The 25,066-nt window shown below is 46.9% G+C and overlaps 1 protein-coding gene across 2 annotated transcripts in view; it reads left to right on the top strand.

Moving 5' to 3' along the window:
• Nucleotides 1–295: 295 nt before the first annotated feature.
• The window catches only part of LOC123367428 (protein eva-1 homolog C-like), a 304,747-nt gene continuing 279,976 nt past the window's right edge, over nucleotides 296–25,066 (top strand). Inside the window, exon 1 of one of the 2 annotated variants that reach the window (XM_045011677.1) lies at nucleotides 296–529. In XM_045011677.1, the coding sequence (XP_044867612.1) occupies nucleotides 328–529 (202 nt within the window). In that variant the 5' untranslated portion in view covers nucleotides 296–327. Of the gene's footprint in view, nucleotides 530–8,034; nucleotides 8,195–25,066 lie in introns of those variants that run through there. The other variant, XM_045011678.1, reaches the window with a different exon arrangement.

Genomic DNA, 25,066 nt, shown 5'->3' with positions numbered 1-25,066 from the left:
ATCAGTGGCAGGTTGTTTGTGTACCGATTGAACTGGGTGGGAGCAAGCACAGAGCTTTGGGGTAAACTGTTAGAACAAGTGCATGGAGAAGACAATCCATCTCCCATATGTACCCCAAAACACTGGTCATGAAGTAGAAGTTCAATAATGTCCACTACCAATGCCGGGAGAACTCTGACAGTTTTACCAGAAGACTAGTATGCCATACTGTAGTGGAAACTGCTGTCAGGTCCAAGAAAACAGCTCCTGTCTTCAAGTTCTGTTGAAACCCATTTTCTACTTCAAGCTATAAGCAGTGTATGGAAAAACTCACATGGTAAGGACTGAATGACAGTGACCATACCTATTGTGAGCACCAATAAAAACCCTCGCTGGAACTACTGGAAAGCAAACTGGGCCGGCTTTACACAATTCACCAACTGCTACATCACTTGGATCCCACGCAACATATCTTTTGAGGAAGCTTACGTGTGGTTCGCTGATGTTAATGAAGTTATACCAGGGATTAATATGACCCACTGCGAGAAAGGTATTTCCTCGGATTCCCTTTTTTATACTAATCTAAGATCTGTGAGTTGGAGCTTTTTTACTTAATTTGTTAGATGCATAAAAAGGAGTAAAGTATCTTAGTCCCCTGGATAACGATAGAACGCTTCAGCTTTTGCCTCACGGTTGAGGTGAAACATCATATTTTACATTCCATATATGCTCTTGAGCATTCACTTCCATTAACACTCACCTTTCATAAAGCTTCATTGGAGGTGTTAAACTTCAATGAACTATCCTTCTGGCACTCAAGAATTGGGGTGGATCTGCTGATAATGAAAGAAAATGGGATGTGAAGTGACTGAAGGAAGTACTGTAACTTAAAACAATTGTATTCCCAATGCAATATAGGGGTGGAATAAAGGCTCAGTCCTACACTACTGAACTCTCAGTGGGAGTTTTGCCATTGACTTCACTGGATTCAGGGTTGGGTCCAATATCTGCAGAGGTCCTCTGTGAGAGTAATACACTTTCCTATAGACCTTGTGATTAGAAGTGAATGCCATACTTAACAATCAGTATAAGAGCCTTATATAAAGCCCATTGAGGTCAATAGGAGTCTGTCCATTGGCTTCAATGGGTTTTGGATCAGGCCCTAAAAGAGTAGCCCTAATATTACCTGTGACCCAATAATACTGGCTGCTACAGCCCACAAATATGAAATTCTTAATTTTCCTAACTTGGATCTTAGAAATCCACGGAGATTGTTAATATACGAAAACTGTTCCATATTTGTGGTAACTACTAGTAAGGCCGTAGTTTATTAAAGCCAAAAGAATTTTAGAAATCATACTGATTTTTCACTATTTGCATTATTTTTTTATTTTTCACCCTGCACATCACATGGACAGGGAAAGCAGACTAGTGAGTTTCATTTTCTGTTTCTAGGCATTTGCATTTTCTTGGTGTCATGCAATAGCTGAATGCTGTTTTGTTTGGGTTTGTTCCATGTCAAAGGGATATTTAAATCCAACCAGTATGGATTTGTTTTAAAGTACATTTCACAACTATATTCTTATTTGTTCTTGGATTTGTAAAGCTCTTGGTTTGGTAAATTTGGGGATAAGTCAGTGGTTCCCAAAGAGTGATCTGTGGAACACTTGCTGGTGGTCTGCAGCAGACAGCTGGCTGGTCATATGATGCTGGTCCCCTCCTTTCAGCTCAGAGAAATAGAGTAGGAAGGGAAGAGGTTAAATGAAAATCAAAAGCAGATCAGGTGATTCACTTAAAAAAACCCAAAGCATTGTTTTTGTCTAGACTAGGATTTAAGGGTTTATTAGATTGTATTAGCTAGTTAGTTCGATTTAATTAACCTTCTAAAATGCTAGTCAAGACAAGTTGTACTTTAGTGACATGCTAAACTGGTTGAGTTGAAGTTTGGATTAAATTATCTAACATCGTTTAGGAAAAGCAATAGACTACAATGGCCCCAATCCTGCAGACACCTGCTTAACTTTACACATATGCATAGTCGCATTGATATTAATGGGATGACTCATGTGCGTAAAATTAAGCATGTATGTGTTTGTAAGATCAAGGCGAAAGACAGCTAAAACAGTGTACTTTCCTAATACAGTTGAACCCTGTTATGTCGCCGGCCTAGGGGTTTGCCAAAAATAGTCCAGATAACCGATGATCGAGATAAACCCCTATCCACCCCCCCACCCCTGAACTCCCCTGCCCTCTCTCCAACACCCCCTCCCTGCCCCCTTACCGCGGTGCCTGCACGTGGCTGGATCCGGCGAAGCGGGACGGGGACCCGGAGCCGGGCAGCCAAAGAAGCGGGACCGGGTAAGCGGGCCGGGCGGCAGGCGAAGCGGGACCGGGTAAGCGGGCCGGGCGGCAGGCGAAGCGGGACCGGGTAAGCGGGCCGGGCGGCAGGCGAAGCGGGGACCGGGTAAGCGGGCCGGGCGGGCGGCAGGCGAAGCGGGGACCGGGTAAGCGGGCCGGGCGGGCGGCAGGCGAAGCGGGGACCGGGTAAGCGGGCCGGGCGGGCGGCAGGCGAAGCGGGGACCGGGTAAGCGGGGCCGGGCGGGCGGCAGGCGAAGCGGGGACCGGGTAAGCGGGGCCGGGCGGGCGGGGACGGGCAGGGACCGGGTATGCGGGGCCGGGCGGGCGGGGACGGGCCGGGACCGGGTAAGCGGGGCCGGGCGGGCGGGGACGGGCAGGGACCGGGTATGCGGGGCCGGGCGGGCGGGGACGGGCAGGGACCGGGTATGCGGGGCCCGGCGGCGGGGACGGGCAGGGACCGGGTATACGGGGCCGGGCGGGCGGGCGGGGACAGGCAGGGACCGGGTATACGGGGCCGGGGGGGCGGGCGGGGACAGGCAGGGACCGGGGATACGGGGCCGGGGGGGCGGCGAAGCGGAGCCGGGCGGACGGGCGGCCGGCGAAGCGGGGACCGGCGAAGCGGAGCCGGGCGGGGGGGCCGCGGGCGAAGCGGGGACCCGGTCTGCGGGGCCGGGCGGGGACGGGCAGGGACCGGGTATGCGGGGCCGGGCGCCGGGGACGGGCAGGGACCGGGTATGCGGGGCCGGGCGGGCGGGGATGGGCAGGGACCGGGTATGCGGGGCCGGGCGGGCGGCTGGGGACGCGGGGAGCGGGCGGCTGGGGAACCGCGTGGCTGGAGAGCCAGGGAGCGGGTGGCTGGGGACGTGGGGAGCCGGGCTCGAGATATTAGGGTTGGGCAAATCGACATAACAGATGAGAAACCCATAAGATAAAGAGGGAGTTTGGCGGTTCCACTTGTAAAACCTCGAGTTAATAGGATTGGCAAGTTAACCGAGGTCGAGATAAATGGGTTCAACTGTACTACTTTCCAATATAAGCAATTACTGTAGTTGCCACCACAATGTTATGCAGTTGTGAGTGGGAAATGCTCTCTGTAAAGAAATAGAGGAGAGGTGGGTCCATGAGACAATCTCTCTCAGGATGTGGTCCATGCTAGAAACAAATTTGGGATTGATCCCATAGTCCTTGACTGTAGAATCACTTTGAGGACGTACACCTAAAAGATAATAAGGTGCTAAACAACAGTCAGCATGGGTTTGTCAAGAACAAATCGTGTCAAACCAAACGGATAGCTTTCTCTGACAGGATAATAAGTCTTGTAGATGTGGTATATTTTGACTTTAGTATGGCTTTTGATACTGTTTCGCATGACCTCATAAACAAACTAGGGAAATACAACCTAGATGGAGCTACTATAAGGTGGGTGTATAACTGTTTGGAAAATCATTCCCAGAGAGTAGTTATCAGTGGTTCACAGTCATACTGGAAGGGCATAACGAGTGGGGTCCTGCAGGGATTGGTTCTGGGTCCGCTTCTGTTCAATATCTTCATCAATGATTTAGATAATGGCATACCAAAACTTAAACTTAATCCAGCTCCAGTTCTACAAACCCCCTTTTCAGGCAAGGCCTGCAGTAGCATTACTGAGAAAGTAGTTGTAGGGTAATTTGGAAAATAGTTATTGCCATAAGGCATCTCCAGAAGGCACCATGTTTAGAACACTAAACTGGGAATCAAGGGAATTGGGTTCTATTCCTGACTCTCAGTGACAGGCTGCATGACTTTGGGCAAGTCATTGTGCCTTTTCTCTGTTTCAGTTTCCTTTTCTGGAATGAGACTTTTTTTGTAAAGCACTGTAAGATCTGCACTATGTAAAACAGAAATATTATAAGCAGGCAGGAGAGGGGTGAGAGAGAGAGAGGTGTGTGTTGGAGGGAGAAAGAGAAGACCACTATGTTATATGCACCTAAACATAATCTGTAAATCAAAATAAATATACAGCTAAACAGTGGCCATATTATAGGAGAGAGAATTCAGTGCAAGATACAAGTAAAGAAGGAAACTGATTGCTGGAAAAAAACCCCATAATATAAAAGGATACTTGTGGGAGAAATGTGGTTAGGCATAATGGCCTAGATCTTTAATGCTATTTAGGCACCTAATTCCCGTTGAAATAACTCGGGGGAGTTAAGTGACTAAATATTTTTGAGGATCTGGGCCAATGGGTCTGATTTTTTTTGAGTTGTTGAGCACTCAGCTAGGGTGACCAGGGACAGTCCCAATATTTGGGGCTTTGTCTTGTATAGGAGACTATTTACGCGCCCTCCCCTCCCCCCATCCAACTCATCCTGATTTTTCACATTTGCTATTTGGTCACCCTACCCACTGCCCACACTGACTTCAGCTGAAGATGGAAGGTCCTCTCTGGATTCAGTCCTCTCGGGAAATCAGGCCCAATACATCCTGTATATTTATGTATAATCAGGCACTATGAAGTTCTCGGATTGTCCAATCATGTAACAGTCTTTGGCAGACATGGGCCTAAGGTTTAGTACGAACAAAGTGTTGAGCATGGTCTCAAAATGTAGACGGATTACAGGATTTTGCATATTCTGGAATGTACATTTAAATAGATCTCAACTTAACAGCTTCATGGCTACCATATGTCATACTCCATAGTAATCCTATGGAGTGGGCAGTCAGTCCTATTGGTTGAGATCAAGAGCCATGTCAGTTTAATATATGATTATTATACCCTCTGTTGGGTGATTGTATCCTGCCTCTGTGGGGCATGGGCTCCATTAGGCTTTGTCACCTCTAAATTTGTATGATCATATGTATTTCCAGCCCACTAACAAGACACAAAATGCATGTTGGTATATCCCCTGGGAAACATATTTGGAAGGATGGCCAAATTTCAGGGTCTGTTGCTCTTAAGAGGGAGTTACAGATTTGCACCAATCCACCAATTAATATTTATCCTTTGGGACCATAAGCAATGAAGTCATAATCCTTTGTCTCTGCTGCATTTGGGACAGGTGGCCATTTTCAGTTTGAAACTCACAGCTGATGCTCCCATATGCCCTAAGGATAATGGCATTTCTGGAGATCAGTTTAAACTGAACTGCCCAGTTCTAAGAGGCTGATATATCATTTCTTTCTGGAGAGTTATTTCTGTCTGTGTGAGGTCTTTCCAAACCTTCTCAAAACCAAAGCCCACACAGCATAAAGACACTAAAAACTCCCTCCCTTCCTGGGCCTCAACATTATTAACAAGAGTGTAAAAGTCAAGACTGCTCCCTACCTTTAGCTGCTCTTGAGGGTCCTGACTCCGGACCTCTAAATCCTTTGTCACCAGAGTCTCTCTCATCTGCATTATATCATTGACTCAACAGAACCCACTTAACTCTTAATCAGGAAGATCAACACCAGCTAACAGGGTGGGCTGCTTCAGGCAAATACTGCCAGAGTGTTTCACTTTCCCAAACATTATATGAACTGCTGGTAAGTTTCTAGAGGTCCTATTACTGCTTATTTGTCCTGCCTGGTAAGCAGCATAGAATATGGTGATCATGATGAACTATATCTGGAAATAGGTGCTGATTACCTCATACCTATAAGCTACAGCGATATATATCCATTTTAGCAAGAACAATAGAGGCAGAAATCACATGTAGCTCTTAGTATCCTATTGTGCCCTAGATAATAACCTATTTTCTTTAAACTCTGTGAAGCTTCAGCAAATTTACCAGCATCTGGGATTAAAGTTAGAGGAGAAATAAAGTGTAGTGAGGGAGCCAGAGGAATGTCAATTGTCAGGGCCTGATCCTGCCAGGAGTTTCACATGGGTGGACCTCTCCACCAAAATCACTGAGGCTCTGCATGGCTGCAGGAGTCCACCTGTATAGACCCCACAGTATTCTGCCTGCTCACTTTTATCATGAGACCCTTGGTAGGTGCGTATCCACACTCAAAAAACAAAAAAATGATCCTTTGGAGTTGTTATGCTTGCTGTCAGTTGAAAGGGGAATGTTTCTGGAAAGTTTGGCCTAATTCCAGTGGCTGGGCTTGACATAAGCATGAACCAGATGTGGTTTTCACGTAGCTACGTTTCGATGCAGGCTTCCTTTTTTAAAAAAGAGACATAAGTAGGTTTTTTTTGTTTGTTTTAGTGGTGGGAAAAAAATCTGCCATGGAGTTAGGGCCTGAGCCTGAAAGCTGGGCTTCACCTTTGTAACTTTATTCACATGGGTCCCAATCCTGCAAACATTGACCTAATTGCCTAGCTTTATTCAGGTGAGTAGGCCTCATTGCAATCTGAGGCTATGCATGTGCAGGATCAAAGATTAAGTGGCCTGGTTCTCAGAGACACTGATCATCCACAGCTCCAATCACTGATGAGCTGGAGGGGACTCAGGAGGGCCCCTTGTTAACAGGAGGAGTTCAGCTTTCATTTAAAATGAAAAGTATCTTGCTAGGTTGTCTTTTTTTTTTCTTCCCCTTGGGAAGGCAGCATTGGAAGTGGAAATTGACTGCTAGGGCTGAGTGGAACGAACAGCTGAGCTCTCCTTGGGCAGGAGTTTTGGTGGTCCCTGAATGCTCACATGGACTTCTTAAATCAGTTGAGTCTGTGGGGTTTGGGTGTACCCCTGAGCATCATCTCACTAGCCAACTCCCCACCCCTGGTCCTCAGGCTGGCTTTCTGCACTGTGGAACCCGCTATGTTTGAGAGTGTGAAGAGATTGGCAAAAAAAAAAAAGATTTGTAAGCACCAAAAAATGCCAAAGCTGACTGCCTGTTTAAAATTCTGTTCTTTTTTGAGTCTGGGCCTAGCATGGTTGGTTGTGTAGGTCACACATTGCTGAGGCTAAGGCAGCTGATATTGCTACTATCTTGCATCTGAACCAGCAACTGTAGCCTGAACAACGGAATATGCACCACCTTGAAACCACATCAACAGCTCCAGCGGTGCAAGAAGAGGAGGCTGTCACTGTTGCCCTGAGTGGCAGTCCTGTTGGGTTTTCAGGGGAATAGTATGGAGGGGAGGAGTGCTCAGTGCCTCTGAAAATCAGGCTACTTACTTAGATGTGCCAATATGGATTTAAACGCTCCCAAGTTTGAAAACTCATGCCATGGTTCCCTGTATGTGAGGGAGAGGATTTCAAACTATACAGTAAAATCAACTGGGTTTTTCCAGAATCACATTGGGTATTTAATGCAAAATAAACTTCTCAGCTGCTCATTCTTACCTAACTATTCCTACCTAGTGTGGCTTCTTGCTGTCTGCTAAGTATCTGCATAGCAGTGGCCAGGGGTGTTGGAACTAGGGGTGCTCCTGCACCCTCTAGCTTGAAGTGGTCTCCATCATATACAGGGCTTACAGTTTTGTTCAATGGCTCTCAGCACCCCCTCCCCCACTATAGAAATTGTTCCAATGCCACTAGCAGGGGATTGGAGCAAACTTTGTGCTCTGGGTAGCCTGAGGAGTTGAAAAGGGGGACTTTAGGACCCTGGGAATGCCGCCAAGGCCCAGGTAGGTTTGTCTCATTCGTCAGTTTCACTCACTCTGGGATCCATTCACTCACTCCCCGCATGTGTGTTCAGTGAGTGCTTTTGCTTCCTGGCTGGTTGCTGTGATCATTCACAAGCCAGGGGACTAGTAGTGATCTCTCTGCAATGAGGAGTATCAGGCTGGGTGGAGAAAGAGATTTTTTTTCTTTTCTCTGGAAGAAAACAAGCAGTTGAGGATATTTAAGCATGAACTGCCCAGATGTGTCTCCCACTTCTACCTTTCTCTTAGGAGTAATGTGCTTGACAGCTCTCAGCAACTTTGCTAAGACTTCCTCAGACTTCTCAGGTAGGAGTGAAGCTCTAATCCTTTGAACTGTATTGGCTATAAGTGAAAATTGGTAATAAATATTCTTCAAGAACAACCCAAGAAAAGTGGATACAAGCAGGTCTGAAATAGTTATAGTGAGATCAATTTTTAATTCTTTTAAAATATGATGAAGCAGATCTTCATGAAGAGGATTTCAATTATTTAAAAAACTTTCTTAGCAACCCCAGCTAAAATATTTGAGCAGAGATGTTTCTGAATAACTTCAGGAAATGGGGGGAAGGGAATTATGTAAACTTTCCTAAGTTTGTGGTGTTGGATGGAAATACGTATGTGTGAGGGTGGAATAGGGTTAGGTTACAGGGCTGGGTAGTTTCTGGACACAAGTTAAAACTAATATAGTAGGATCAAGATATTTTATTATGGACTAGATTCTGACATCTTTGCTCAGGTTAAATAGTACCTTTAATAAGCAAATAGTTCATTGCAGTCAGTAGGAATACTAAGAGAGTAAGATGCTACTAGCTGTGAGTAGATGGGTTGGAATCTGACCCTATGTTTACTTTTACAATGCTCAGAAATTACTGGTACTCACTTCCAAAGACATCTTTATCAGTTTCACATTTTTTCACAGCATATATCATGAAACTTTCACAGTAGTTACATGTACTTTACTTTAAAGATGCTAGATGTTTTATCACTATTCTATACAGCTGTAATAGTCACATTAAAGTTAGATTTCTGCTGCTCTTCCTTGTGGCTGTGAGATGTGTGAAAGCAACTTCAGCCTATAAAACAATAATGTAGATTTAATTTTGCATGAGATTAGGAGTAATCAGTCAGCTCATTAGTGATGGGGCAATATTGACTCCAGAATATCTGATGGAATTCTGAATGTACTTACCAGAGCTAAGAAGAGTTCAGGATGCTCTTTATAAAGAATGTTTTAAAACTTTTTAGTGGAGGAGAGCTTCCTATTATAGTTTGTTGGTGGAAAAATGTCATTAGTGAGAACTGTGTCATCAAAAGATTTAGACTGAAGTACAGGATTGCAGTTTCAATACGCACAGCATTACAGCTTGGTTCTTGGGAGCCAATGTATTTGCATGTTGCAGAGGGATTTGTGTTATAAAGGAGGTGTTTATTGTGGAGTTTCAGTTGGGGACTAGAATATGGTGGGTTTTAAGTCTTAAAGTGTATTGAAGGGGCTGACCTGCCTGCGATTCAGTCTCTTTTGGGGGCAGATCAATTCTGTGGCTGCCTTTCAAAGCAGATCTGCCTGTGAATGGAAAGAGCTGAGGCACTTCCAATTTATAGTAGTTTGTTCCCTTTAAAGTTTCTTTAGCGCTGAGCTTTCTCTGTATCCATCATTCAAAGCAAGCTGGTGTAGAGTGGATGTGTGTGGGGTGGGCTACTTAGGAACAACGGTTGAAATTGCCTTTTATATTTCAGTTCCTGTGCAGAAAGTACTGATCCTACTAAAATATAGACACTTTACATTGCAGCCAGCCTTACTGGCAAGAGCATAATGATGTACATTGTGATCGTAAGGCACTAGCATAAATGTCAGTTAGGCCAGCAGTAAGGGTAGGCACAAAGTCCATGTTAGCAGCCCAACCAGAAAGAAAACCAATTCACTAGTATGTGGGGATGCTGGCTTAGAAGGATGCTACCACTTTAAAAGTGGGCATAAGAAAGTCAGTGGTAGCAAAATCATGTCTTATGGGGTACCAATGAATTTAAAACTAAACTGTGCTCAATTAAAAAGGAGGGGATAGGTCAGTGATCTAAGCACTAACTTGGCAATACCTAGCTTTCTTTTAACCACAGATTCAAATCCCACCAAGGAAACTCTGTGCTTTGGCATTTCCATGAAGTCTAATGATTGTGGAAGTTTTCAGTGAGGTCCCTGGCACCTGACGTTGCCCTTGTCCAAAGTCTCCTTTCTCTTACCCACTTGCTGCGCTGCAGGTTGGTTGGATGCTGTATTGAAATGTTGGCTGGGGGGCCTTTGTTGCTTGTTTTCTCACACTGCGGTCTATGGAACTGGGAACAAGTCTCACTCTAGCTATGGATAGAGCCTACGACTTGGTGGGTGCTACCATAATACTGCTTTGTGTGTTAAGTGTTTTGATATCCTTGGAATGAAAGGTACTAGATAAAACTACGATATTCCTCCTAACAATACCTAGCACTTACCTACCTTCCCATCTGCAATGATGTTTACAAAGATAAATACTAATAACACTTTTATCATATTGCCACCATCCTTGATGGGACAGCCCAGTTGATGCACCACATTTGTCCCAAACTTTGATGATATATCTCCATAGAGGGACACTGCCTCAGAACTGCTATAGTACAGTAAGAAAACGTGCACAGGTGGACTCCCCATCTCTGCTGCAGTTGCTCTTGTATTATTATTATTTATTATTAAGGCAAATCAGATACGTAGATCATTTACTAAGGGATCTGAATGTATGTTTGGTCTCTTGTTGTTTGACCACGGTTGCCATGGCTGGGAGAGCAGAGCACAGAGACCCCTCTCTGGTGGGGCTGTAAAGGGTTCCCTGGGTCTTAGGAGGCAAAGGTCACTGGGAAAGCAGGACAGCCAGCTCCAGGTTCTCCCCCTCGCCGTGCCAAGGTCCCTGGCTGAATTTCACCAGCTGTAGGGACAAGGGATGTATCATTAAGTGGCAGTCCAACATGGTCACAGTGGCTCCCATGGGCTCAATGGCTTTTTATTCTATTTCTCTCTCCATTCTCTCCTGCTTGCAGCCATCACCCAGAGCCAGCGTTAGCCATTGGGGGCCCAAAACAGGAATATTTTCCACCTCCCACCCCCGCAATACTAAAACACACAAGTTCTTATAATAAAAAATGAACAAGGGGCCCCCTTGAGCTGCTCGGGGCCCTAAGTAATTGCTCTGCTTATGCCTAATGCTGGCTCTGCCCTCGCCCTTTGAAAACCTGTGTTGTAGCCACCTTTGTCCTGACTGGGTAGGGCTGAACTGGATTCACATTTGAGCCCATTAATGCTCCTTTATGAGCTATCGCTGTTACTGCTGAGCACCAGGAGGGATTGGCACACACCCTCCCTTTCCCACCAGGGGCTTCTATAGCAATTCCAACTGCTGGCCCTTTTGGGAAGGTGAGAGCAGGATGGGGATTCAGATGCAGGTCTCCTTGTGTATGTGTGTAGAGCAGCATCCCTCACTGGGAAAGCAGGCGCTCACAAGGTAGTGCTGCTTCAAGGAAAAATGGTTATTGAGGATCCAAATCTGTAGTCTCTGCACAGGCAAAACACACCATGGCAGAACTTGGTCTGTATTAGCACTGCAAGTATTGCTGTAGGGATTAAAGGCCCCGATCATAGATGTTGGAATTAGAGGTTCTGGGGGTGCTGCTGTGGCCTCTGGCTTGAAGTGGTTTCCATTATATACAGGGTTCAATGGCCCTCAGCTCTCCGGCGCCTGACTGAGACCAAGGGCCCCATTGTGCTAGGAGCTGTACAGTGACTGATAGTTCCTGCCTGCAGAGAAATATAAATAGACAATGGGAAGGGAAGCAGAGGCCCACAGAAATTGAGTGACTTGCTCTAGCTGGGAATAGAACACTGGTCTCTTGACTCCCAGGGCAGCACCCTACCCTAGAGCATGCTGCCTCAGATTTCCACTGGATCCCCACCGCCAGAGCAGCTTGACTGTCCAAAAAAAAAGAGGGTGGGAGGAACAAATTAAGCATCTATCTATTAGGGGCTCTTGTAATCTGAGATGTAAGAATAAAAAATTCCTTTTATGTGAAGAGTTTTGAAGGTTTTCGTTATAGTTCTTTAAAAAAGTGTGTGTGTGTGTGTGTATGTATATGTGTATATATATATATATATATATATAACCGGGCGTTCTGCTAATAAGGCATGAGCTGCTGCCTTGACGGATCTTAGTGTTTGCACTACGTTATGTGATTTGCCACATCATGCTTCTCTTCAGTGGATCTAATGCTGAGGACCCTGTGGTTCTTGATGGTCATTAGGGAACCAAACTCTCCATGCTTTAGCGTTCGTGCATTGAAGCCTTTATTGACAGTCGCGTGTCTCCATCCTCTTCCAAAAAGAAAAGAACTATGAACAAATATCCAAGTGGTAGCAGTAGTAGCTTTTCTTATCTGAACGTTGTATCATCTTTAGTCTTCATATGTAATCCAAATACTTTGCACTTCTGGAGCCCATCCCAGCTAAGGACCTCAAAGGGTTTTACAAACATTAATGAATCCTGGGAGGTAGAGGAGTATTATCCTCATTTTACAAATGGGGTAACTGAGGTACAAAGATTTTGGGGTCCAAAGTCACATCTGAAATCTGTAGCAAAGCCAGGACTAGAATGCTGATCTCCTGGGTCTCTGTGCATTAACCCCAAGGCCCACAGGATTAATACACAGCCAGATGAAATCCCTGTGCACACTTTCTTGTTGATTCTTGCTATTCTGAAAACTTCTTATTTGTTTTAGACTCCTAGACTTTAAGGCCATAAGAGTCCACTGTGATCTTCTAGTCTGACCTCTTGCACATCGCAGGCCACAGAACCTCACCCACCCACTCCTGTAATAGACCCCTAACCTCTGGCTGAGTTACTGAAGTCCTAATATCATGATTTCAAGACTTCAGGTCAGAGAATCCACCATTTACTCTAGTTTAAACCTACAAGTGACCCGTGCCCCATGCTGCAGAGGAAGGCGAAACCTCCACAGAGTCTCTGCCAATCTGACCTGGGGAAAAATTCCTTCCCATCCCCAAATATGGCGATCAGTTGTACCTTGAGCATATGGGCAAGACCCACCAGCCAGAACTGGGGAAAGAATTCATTGTAGTAACTCAAAGCCCTCCCCACCTAGTTCCTTGCAGCTAGGCAGTCTCATCATACCATCCCCTCCATAAACTTATCAAGCTCAGTCTTCCATCCTTGCAGTGAGTATTGCTGACAAAACAAAACACGCTCTGCCCTTTGGACTTGTGTATAAGCTGACTTGTTGGACATTTACAGTAGCATCTGGAGGTACCCATTAGCAGCAGGGCCCCACTGTGCTAGGTGCTGTACAAATTCCTGCTGTGAATTCACCCAGAGGCTTAGGGAACGAGCTCACAATGTTCTAAATGAAATCCTATTAGTGTCAGTGGGATTTGTGGAGAGGAAAGTAACCTCTTCAGGGCCAAGTCAAGCCATCGTTCCAGGCCCTGATCCTCTGTGTGTGAACCCAGGTGCAGCTCCATTGAAGTCGATGTGGATCTGAGTTGGCCAGAGTGCAGCTCATTGCAGGGCCTAAATCAGCTGGGGGGAGCAGCCTTCAAGTCATCCTCACCTTTGGATTTCCTAGTGTATCCTGCCATCTGTGTGTATCACTCGTATCTGCACCCATCAGAGTGCCTTGTGCCTTCTCCGCACTGGGGATTTGCCCCGGTTTCAGCCATCCATGCAGCTGCACTGACAGAAGCCCCAAGTGCAGACAAATAGCAGCTTTGCTTGTGCTGACAGAGCTTGGAACTGGGGTAAGCTGTAGGGTGTAAATCAGGCCGCCTTGTTGTTTACCGTGCCTGTTGGGGGTTGTACCACTGCAGCTACGGGTGTGTGTGTGTGTGTGCTGGAACTGGGAAGACCAGGCCTTAACATGCAGGTTCCTCGGGGCGTGCAGCGTTGTCAGTTCTGTGCACTGTCCTGCACCTCACTTACTCGTGGTGCTGGACAGATGAGAATGGGACCGAATGTGGCCCTTAGTGCTGCCTTAAAATGCAACAGCTGAAAGCTTTGCCAAGAGCTGCGGTCTATGTACCCCACTGGTGTGGGTATGTTACAGGTCCTCCACCAAGGACACGAGTCTGTCACAGCCCCCAGCTCCAGAGCTCTTTAGCTCAAACTGTAGCAGCTGATGGTTTTAGCTCTGGAGGTTCCTGGTTTAACCCTGCTGTTGGCCATCACACCTGTATCGGTCAAATCAATTCTCTGGGGCAGGGACTTTAATTGATTATGGCTCTACAGCACCCACCAAGCACAATGGGGCCCCAGCCTGGTGCCCCCACGATAGAAATGTTTTCTAATAATGCCTTGCCTGGATCCTGGTGCTGGCTAACTGCTCTGCAGCTTTTGTGAATGTCCCTTGAAGACCTTTCCCTACGTTTAAATGCTGCCAGAGTGTTTTTTGTTTATGCAAGGCTGGCTTAAATTGTGAGCTGTCTTTGTCACCTACCTGCTAATTGGCTCATTGTGTTTGTCTGAGCTGACTGGGGTGGGGAGCTAGCTGTGGCAAGAGAACAGCCCCTTCTCCCTGCTTGCATTTAATCAGCCCGTAATAATGGCAATTTGTTTGACAAGTCCATTCACCAAATGATCGCAGAAATTGACAGGCTAACAGCTTCTGAATGGCATTTAAGTAGACTAAGATATTGGGCTTGGAGATGTGAATGGGTTCAGTCAGGTCAGGGGGCGGCCTATTATCCAAGTGTGTTGAAAACTGGGCAGTGAACGGAAGCCGTGTGTTAACACAAGGGAAAGGTGGACGGCGTTTTGTTCTCAATGGCTCTAACACAGCTGTGTAATTTGGTAAGGAGGGTTTGTACTTCTGGCCTTCGCTACAATGGGCAAACTACCATATCCTAACAACCTCAGACAAAACCAGCTAAGCCCCTTGCCTTCCTTCTTACCCCCTGCCCCCCTCAGTGCTCTAACCTAGGTCTCTACAGGGGCTGAAGGACTTTTTCTCTTAAAACCCAGTTTGTCCCCTTCCACACTGTTTGGCCAAACGAGCCTCACTGGTCTTCTGGTGCTGTGGGCCTCGTGTGGGCTTAATGGATTTTAAAGCTAGAAGGGACTATTCTGATAATCTGGTCTGACCTCCTGTATAGGATTTCACCCAGTGATTCCTGCATCAAACCCATAACTTCTATTTGAGCTACAGCAGAGGGGCCATGCCGATGTGTGGTTTGTGCACTGATTTAATCTAAACCAATTTAACTAAATTGCTGTAACCCCCTCAGCATGAAAACTTAAATTGGTCTGAGGGTCTGAAATCAGGTTAGTTTAAGTCTACTACAAACCCACTTCAGATTGGAAATAAAGACATAACTACTCTCGCTGTCAAAAATGTAACCATTGGAACAGTTTACCAAGGGTTATGGTGGATTCTCCATCACTGACCATTTTAAAATCAAGATTGGATATTTTTTCTAAAAGATCTGCCCTAGGAATTATTTTGGGGCAGTTCTATGGCCTATGTTTTACAGGGCGTCAGACTAGATGATCACAATGATCCCTTCTGGCCTTAGAATTTATGAATCGGCTAAACTGATTTGAAGCCACTCTTAAACTGAGATAAGATATGCTGAGCACAAAGACTGTTTGGGAGATCATGGTGCCACAGGAGAAAACGTTCGTTCGTTCTGCTCCCAAAATGAAGACCCTTAACTTGTGAGTGAAGGGAGAATTGTTGGTAGCAGTACATGGTCCAATACATAGTTGAGGGGTTCTCTTCTTTAGAAGTCAATGGTCAAAGTTGCTATTGATTTTTCTGTGGGTAGTGCTCAGCTGTGATGGTGATGGGAGGCAGTATGAAACCCCAGGGTGTCAGAGGGGAAGATATACACTAGTCAATACATTGCAATATTCTAGATACTTGTAAACAGAAGTTAAACTGAAATGTCGCCTCTTTGAGATGCCAGAAAAGTGACTGACTGCACATGGAGGGATTATCTGTTTAAAATGTTGCTTTAATTTTTTTGCTGTTTAGAAACAGTCTGGGCTGTCGGAGACCTCGATTCAAATTCTGATTTGCCACAGACTTCCTATATGATTTTGGGCAAATCATTTAGTCTCTCTGTGCCTCAGTTTCTCATCATTATGCTGACGATAATAGCAGTGCCCTACTTCACAGGAGTGTATGAAGATAAATACTATAAAGATTGTGAGGCACTCAGATACTGTAGTGATGAGGTGTGTGGGGGTGTGTGAAATGTAGACTGAAATAGTAATACTGCAACAATTTCTCCAGAGCCTCTCTCTAAATACCTGCGTCTGGGGCCACAGGCAGCGATCAAACTCTCAGAAGGGTTTGGGGAAGTGGACTTTCCCAGGAGAGAGGTCTGGCTGTTTCAAGGAACAGAGTGAGGGGAGAAGAGGGGTGACTTTGCCACACCAAGGATGACTGAAAAGAAAAAGGAGGAGATGAGGAGAACTCCTTTAGGGATCCAGGGAGTGGTTTGTTATCTGTTTGGGTGACTGAGGCTTTTAAAGTGAGACTGCGTGGTAATGGAATGTGGGTGGAGTGTGACTATTGGAGACAGGCAAAAAAAAGGGACTGCTAACCATTCCTGTAGAGGTGGGCGGGAGGCGGCAGGAGGATTGGTGGACACTACCTCGGGACGCTCGCGGGACTCAAAGGGATTTGATAAAGACCTGTTAGCACTCAAGAAAGAGATCTTGGAGTCGTTGTGGATAGTTCTCTGAAAACATCCACTCAATGTGCAGCGGCAGTGGAAAAAGCTAACGGAATGTTGGAATCATTAGGAAAGGGATAGTTGTAATAAGATCGAAAAGATCATATTGCCGCTATATAAATCCATGGTATGCCCACATCTTGTATACGGCATGCAGATGTGGTCACCCCATCTCAAAAAAGATCATAGAATCATAGAATATCAGGGTTGGAAGGGACCTCAGGAGGTCATCTAGTCCAACCCCCTGCTCAAAGCAGGACCAATCCCCAACTAAATCATCCCAGCCAGGTCTTGGAAAAGGTTCAGAAGAGGGCAACAAAAATGATTAGGGGTATGGAATGGTTGCCGTAAGTGGAGCGATTAATACGACTGGGACTTTTCAGCTTGGAAAAGAGACAACTAAGGGGGGATATGTTAGAGGTCTATAAAATCATGACTGGTGTAGATAAAGTAAATAAGGAGGTGTTATTTACTCCTTCTCATAACACAAGAACTAGGGGCCACCAAATGAAATTAATAGGCAGCAGGTTTAAAACAAACAAAGGGAAGTATTTTTTTCACACAACACACAGTCAACTTGTGGAACTCCTTGCCAGAGGATGTTGTGAAGGCCAAGACTTCAATTCAAAAAAGAACTAGATAAATTCATGGAGGATAGGTCAATCAGTGGCTATTAGCTAGGATGGGCAGGGATGGTGTCCCTAGCCTCTGTTTGCCAGAAGCTGCGAATGGGTGGCAGGGGATGGATCACTTGATGATTACCTGTTCATTCCTTTTGGGGCACTTGGCATTGGCCACTGTTGAGAGACAGGATACTGGGCTAGATGGACCTTTAGTCTGACCCAGTATGGCCGTTCTTATGTTCTTATGGATGTTGCCAGGTGGAAGCTTAGAGTTGGAGTGTATCAATGGGAAAAGGAGAGACTACCCAGTGGCTGAGATTCCCCCTAGAGATGAAGGGGAAGTTCAAATGGGAGTGGGCAGGGTAATTGATAAGCTACCTCATCCAGTCATGGTGGGAACTGACTGGAGTCTCTTCCCTTAAAAGGGAAAGGTCATAGGGGACCTTGGGGCCCCATAAAAAGCAGTGCCAACAGGGAATGAGGAAAAGGGGCTTGAAACAGAAAAATCAGAAAACTAGACTAAGGAGCAAAAATAGGACCTCCCCAGGGAAGGGGAGGGAAGGGAAAGGTAGCCCAGAACAAGCGGTAGGGGAGAAGAGTACACCTAGGTTGTTGATAGAAGTCAGACAGGGACCCTCGCCACCAGAACGGTGGGAGGAGGAACCCCACCCAGAGTCCCTACTTGAGGAGGAAAATGGGGGACAACAGCAGGCTCTGGGCAAAGGGGGAAAAAGCAAGGTGAGTGCCCATCGGGTTGCCCTTGGTGTGAAGACATATGGGCAGAAGCGGAATTAAGGGGGTGTTCCTCACCCCAAAAATGCAACTTCCGTGGGTGGTATTTGGATAACCACCCCGGGGGCAAGTGTGAACAAAAAGACTCCAGTGCGTCCTCCTGAGAAGGGAGCATGTGGGGAAAGAGAAACCTGGCCGTCAGGTAAGGGAGGGAGGTGGGAGAGAGTTCAGGCAGCTAGAACCTATTGGGAATCTGCCTGCCCACAGCCAAAGGCTCCTCACCCCAGCCCAAGGGGAGGAGCTACCAGACCCAGATTCCAGCCAATTCCGGGGGACAACTAATGAGAAAACAGGGACAGGAGTGAGGGTCAGAGGGTCAAAATCAGGGATTCAGAGGGAGACACCAAGCTGAGAACCCCAGACAGCGTCCACTGCTACTCGAAGGCGTCTAGGGAACCAGCGGACATGGCCAGGGCTGGCTCTAGGCACCAGCGTCCCAAGCATGTGCTTGGGGCGGCACTTCTGAAGGGGCGGCATTTTGGCCCTTTGGGGGTGGCACCTTTGCTTCGGGGCAGCAAAAAACCAAGAGCAGGCCCTATACACGGCCTTAGGAGATATGTCTTTGAATACACTAACTGTACTGACAAAAGTAAATTTAAGCCTGTGGGGCTTACTGGTCGGTGTGTTTTGTGTCCTCCTCTGTGCCTGATCCACAGTTTGTCTGGGTCAGTCGTTCTCAAACTTTTTTTTCCGTGGGCCACTTGAAAATTGCTGAGGGTCTTGGTGGACCACTTAAATGATCTTTCCAAATGTTGTTTGTACCATTAGCTAACTATTGTAAAGCGCTTTGCATAAAAGTGCTATATAAAAAAACCCCTTAATAATAATTAAAGTTTTTTTTGTTCTACAAATAAAAGCATACAACTCATATTTTAATATCAGTAGTGTTACCTTTCTAATGGGATGCATCTGTCCTCTCTCCCCCTGCCGCAGCAGCCCAGCTGTCTCTCCCTGGCAGCCGCAGCCCCGGAGCTGGGGAAAGTCGCCTCTTTCTCTGGCCGCCGCAGCCCTGCATGTCCCAAATTCTCCTTACCCCTTATTCCCCGCAAGGCCACCACCTCACCTTACATGTGTGTCTTCTCCAGGGTCCAGGCACCTCATTAGTGGAGCCATGCCTGCCCGGCTCCACTAATTAGGTGGGTGACCCTTCATTTTGTTGTGTGCGGCCGTCCAGGCAGGCACCTTAGAGGGAACTATCCGCGGACCACCTGAATAGAGCTGGACCACAGTTTGAGAACCTGTAGTCTGGGTCTATGATAAAGCTCAGCTTGAGAAACCTGGCTCTTTAGCTCCAGCTGCAGAGGCTCATGCTTTTCGCTATGTCCCTGGTGTCAGCCAAGCTGGGGCCATTGCTCCAGCACAGCTATGAGAGCGTCAGCCGCATTCTGTTCCTTCCCGTGCATTAGCAACAAAATTGTTTACTACAGTGCAATCCAGTCTCACCTGTGCAAAGTGATAAGTTGCGGTGTGGTTGCACAGGAGTCAGTGAGGCCTGACTTAGCTTATGGAACTTTTTGTGCTGGTCTTGTGGCCTGGAGGCAGAAGCACCTGAGCCCTGCACTAGCACCGCTGTTCGAAACTAGCATACAGGTTTTGTTAGTGTGGACAAGACCCTCGAGGTGATTCCACCAAGCCATGTTTGAGGCACGGGAGAAACCTGAACTGTTGTTGCCCTTCCTGAGCCTGTTTTGTGACTAAATGGAGAACTTTACACTCCAGAGCTCTGACCACATGCACTAGATTTGCACATGGAAATTAAAGTGTGTGTGTGGGGAGGGGGCGGGTTAGAGTGTAATATCTGAAGTTGAACTGAAAGGCTCTACGTGCCAAGACCTGAGTTGGGGCTGACATGTTTCTGTCTCCCTGGCTACAGTTGATGACATCCCTGACACCTAAAGCAGTGGAAGGAATGCAGCTCCCTGCACTACTTTAGGCATGGTGGATGTTGTCAGCTGTAACGGAAGAAACCCTGGGGGTCCAAACTCACGTGCAATGAGTGGTAGAGTTTAAATAGACTGTACATAAATATTTCTTTACTGAATAGAACTGGGCTGCTGACAAAACTGTGCTTTAGACGAGGGAAACATTTCTCTTTTTTAAAAAAAGTCCACTTGGTTATTTTTAACTGCATAGATAAGGTGTCAAGAGAGCCAATTTGCAACTGCTCCCATTTCAAACACAATCTGTTGCAGGAAAATGATGCTCAAGTAAGTTTCCTGCCTTTTGTATTGTGCTAAAGGTGCAGATGCCAATGAATTAATAAAAAAATGTTTATGCAGTTATTCAAATGACAGGGTCAGGTGAACTTTAGCCCCAGATTAAAGACTCATGAAAGCAGGTTTCATACAACCTACATCCAACAGAACTTCAGTGAATTAAAAAGAATCCTATAGAAACAGTTTGAAAAAACAAAAAACAAAAAATCCCTCTGAGCTGGCATCCTCCTGCAGTGTTTGCAACCCAAACATGGCAATGTTTCACTAATAGGGGAGAGTCTGCAAGTGAAATTGACTAGAAAGTGACTGTAAACAAAAGTGAAACTGACTCTCTCTTTTCATTGTCCATATACAATGCAAAAAATAAACAAGTATAAATAGTGGAAAAGTAAACTTGGTTTTATAAATTCATTTTGAATAGAGGGTGCTACATTTTAGAGGAAAAAAATATGGGCCATAATTTTCAAACTTGATTGTCTAAAGTTAGGCACCTAAATACATATGTAGGTACTTTAATAATTGTGGCCTGATTTTAATGGGATGTTCAGAGTTCAAAATCAGGCCATTTTTTAATTTTAGATGCTTAAACAGTGATTTAGGGTGCCCATCATTAGGCAACCAAGTCTGAAAAATTTGGCCGTGGTTTCTAACATCATAATTCCCTGTTGCCTAGATATATGAGAACTTCTCAAGCTCCATCCATTTTGTTGTGCATTAAAGTGTGTGTCTGCCTATAGGAACCCACATGTCAAAGGAAGTTGGATGAGACTTACAATTTACACAATATTACTCATGTACTCATCATTACTAGTTCCAATAGGCCTAACTCCTAATTGTAGTTTTCATTAATGAAGAACTGTGGTTGGTTGTGAGCTGAGCACCATTCCAGATGGACAAGCAGGGCCAAATTCTGCAGTGACTTATGCTGGTGCAGTAACTCCATTGACTTTCCTGGTGTTTTTCAGGGTATGAATAAGCACTGAATTTGGTTTCAATTCCTCCTCTTGCTGATGAAATTTGATAGAGGAGTAACAATTCTGCATTGTTCTAAGTATTCTTGAAACAAAAGATTGGGAGATTTAAACTCCCCCGCCCCCACTCTTTAGCTGCTGCTTCTGCCTCAGGAAAGACTGTGGGCTGTCTCTCAGCTCTGATTCGGATGTCGGACTGATCTGAGCATGCCTGTTTCAGCTCATTGAATGAGAATGAGCTCACATTCATAGTAATTAAAATCTGTACTTCTGCTCTTCCAGCAGGTGCTTAATGCTTGGTTGCATTAGACCTAAGGCGTGTTTCTTCATGTCAGGGAGATACAGCAATGGTTTGGCAGCTCTGAGTCATTTACACAATAGAATTATAACTAGGACAGGACACCTCAAATGCATCTAGTACCCATACATTCAGCCAGTGGGTGCCCTCTTCTTTGGCACAGGATGTGGACCACACAGTCTACAAGTGGCATCCTTTAATGCTCCATTTTGACTCTAGTGTTGATCAAGATGGAGTGTTGTAACCTGGCACCTGTAATCTGTGGCATTCCCTGCATGCTGCTAAACTCTGGGCAGTCCTGATTTAGGAGTATCCTTAAAATACTGGATGCACATGTGGCATGGCAGGGAGTAGGTGGGGTAGAGCGTTGGGCTTAACCGGTTTTGAAGGGCACATATTTATGTGCTCTGCTATGAATGGTAAAGTCGAGGAGGGAGGGGAGCACAGATCAGTCTCAGACAAACTGGATTCTGAGCAAAGTGTGAGGAAAGATTTGAAAATGGCTCATCTCATCAGGCTGTGCTGCATCTTGTGTTTAGAGCAGACACTGAATCTGGTTAAAAGGGCAATTGCAGCGAATACCAGCAGAAGGTCTGGGCAGCTGCTTAGTACAGAGTCTCATGTCTCATCATGTGTGGATGCTGAGAGTCAGGGGCTGGCTCCTGTGTCTCCCACACCCTGGCGAGTGTGCTAACCAGCAGGCCACAGAGTCATTCTCCAGCTCGTGTGTGTTTTCTCTGGCCCAAAGACTTTTTCATTTATCCACAGTGAAATGGCTTCAACAGAGGTGACTGAGACTATCCCATAGCCCAATGGTTTGGGCAAGCAGCTGCGAGGTGACAGATCCTTGTTCCAATCCTTGCTCAGGCAGAGGGACAACTTGAACTGGGAGTTTCTCACATTCCAGGTGCTTACCCAAACAACTAGGCTAAAAGTTAGGAGGGAGCTCCTCCGTTTTGTATGAACGCTCCTGTGGGGCCCAATCAGGTAGGTGAGCTCTGAGCACGTTTGCTGGATTGGACCCTCCAGACGAGTTAGGCAGAGGGACACCTATTTTCCCCAGTTTGTGCACTGCTTGGGGCTTAGGCGTCCGGATGCCTAGACCGGGGCAGCAGCGCATGTGCACAGCACAGTCGCTGACTTTTCAAATGGCCGGGAGGTGCTCGACCCCTGGCTCTGCCCCAGGCCTCACCCCCACTCCACCCCTTTCCTCCAAGGCCCCAACCTGCCCCACCTCTTCCCACCCAGTCTCTCCCTCTTCCCCTGAGTGGACTGAGCCACTCAGTGGGCTGAGTGGCTCAGTCAACTGCCAGCACTCGGGTTCTGGCATCACTCAGCAGGGTGCCGGCAGCACTCAGCCTGCTGCTGGTCTGGGGTTTGCTGGTCTGGGGTTCCGTCCGCCAGCTCCTGCCAGCCGGGATCCCATCCGCTAGCCCCCCTCAGCCCGCTACCAGCCTGGGGTTCTGCTCACCCAGGCCGGCAGGAGGCTGAGCGGAGCTGGCGGTTGGGACCCTGACTGGCAAAGGGCCGGCAGCCGGAACCCCAGACTGGCAGCAGACTGAGCCGCTCAGCCTGCCACCGGCCCCGCTCAGCCTGCTGCTGGCTGAGTGAATGGAACCCCAGACCGGCAGCGGGCGGATCAGGGCCAGCGGCTGGACCCCAGACCGGCAGCGGGCGGATCAGGGCCAGCGGCTGGACCCCAGACCGGCAGCGGGCGGATCAGGGCCAGCGGCTGGACCCCAGACCGGCAGCGGGCGGATCAGGGCCAGCGGCTGGACCCCAGACCGGCAGCGGGCGGATCAGGGCCAGCGGCTGGAACCCCAGACAAGGATCCCAGGCAAGGATCACACTAAATTGATAGGATCTGCATTTTAATTTTATTTTAAATGAAGCTTCTTAAATATTTTAAAAACCTTATTTACTTTAAATACAACAATAGTTTATTTATATAATACAGACATAGAGAGAGGCCTTCTACAAACGTTAACATGTATTACTGGCAGGCGAAACCTTAAATTACAGTGAATTTGGCACACCACTTCTGAAAGGTTGCCCTAAGCTCTGCCTGCCCTGGCTCTGCGCTCCTCCCGGAAGTGGCGACATGTCTGTCCCCTAGGCGGAGGGGCCAGGCGGCTCTGCGTGGTTCGCACTGCCTGTGCCTGCAGGCGCTGCCCCCACAGCTCCCATTGGCCGCGGTTCCCAGCCAATGGGAGCTGCAGAGCTGGCACTGGGGACGGGGGCAGCACTCGGATCTTTCCTGATTGCAGCCGCTGGGCAGGGGGGCAGGGACATGCTGTCGAGCCAGCGCTCGCAGCTCTAGCCCCGTGCGGGGGGAGGGGCGCCAAGGCTTGGGGCTTCAGGCCTGCGGAGCAGAGACTTGCCACAGGCTGGATGAAATGAAGCCGAAGGCAGGATCCGGTCCCCGGGCTGGCGGTTCCCCACCCCTGCCTTAAATGGATTTCACAGATGTGACCAAGTGGAAGTTAGTAATTGATTCTGCCGAGGCTGCACAAGAAGGAACAGAATGCTACATGCTCTCTTTGCTCTGCAGGACTAATGAGCTTGTTATAGGTGGGGCTGGTGAGGCTGCTGGGTTGCCCAGCATTTCCCAGTATCAGGTCCTGTTTTCACTTGCTTATGTTAACAAACTTTAACCATTTGGGCTGAAATTTTGCTTGTAGGGTGCCCGCCTCAGGCTAAACTTTTCTGGAAAACTTCAGCCACAACGGTTCAGCCATTTCCAAAGACAAGGCTAGGGAAAAATACATTGTTTTGCCCATGTTAAATTCTGACAACTTTTTTTTGGAAATGCTGTACCAGCCCTATGCTTTGGAGCAGCGTCTTGAAGTTTGGCATGGCGTGGTCTGTGTCAGCGAGGTGCCTTTTGCCACACCCATGAAAACTGTAGAAATCCTACAGTTACGAGCCACAGTTTGCATGTGCTCAGTAGAGACGCCTTAGATTTTAGCAGCTAAAATCTCTGCAGATTCCATCCTTGCTAAGCACAGTCCACCCTCTTGCAGTCCCAGCAAGTGACAGGACTGTACATGAGCATGAGTGAATGAACATGCTCCAGGCCTGGATGTGAAAGGGGACTTTCCCTCTCCGGCCTGCTCTCGGTTGGGGTGGAACCTGACACCGGAACAGAGAACAAGGAGCCTGTCTCTCCTGGGCTCCTCCATAAATGATCGATAGGATTGTTGAAGATGTCTCTCTTATATGTCGTCTTGTTTTTCCTACTATGAATATACAGAGTCAGAAACGTGCCTTTTCAAAGTTACAAAGTTTCCAAGCCAACCCCCTTAGCTATAGGTAAATTCACTACAATGAAATGCTTTACATTTTAGAAGATTGGTAATTGTTGAATTTTCTTTCTCTCTAGATTTTATTCTTCACATCACCCCATAGAAACTCCAGAGGTTGATCTGATTCTGAAGCACGTCTCTCTTTTCATGCGTCTTTTGTTTAGTTGCTGTTTCTGTTGTGAAAGCTCGTTTACTTCCTGGTTTGTGTG

The sequence above is a fragment of the Mauremys mutica genome, chromosome 3 (genome assembly GCF_020497125.1).
Source record: "Mauremys mutica isolate MM-2020 ecotype Southern chromosome 3, ASM2049712v1, whole genome shotgun sequence".
Taxonomy (NCBI): domain Eukaryota; kingdom Metazoa; phylum Chordata; order Testudines; family Geoemydidae; genus Mauremys; species Mauremys mutica.
Note: the sequence above shows the minus strand (reverse complement) of the source record. Positions and strands in the feature narration are given on the sequence as shown.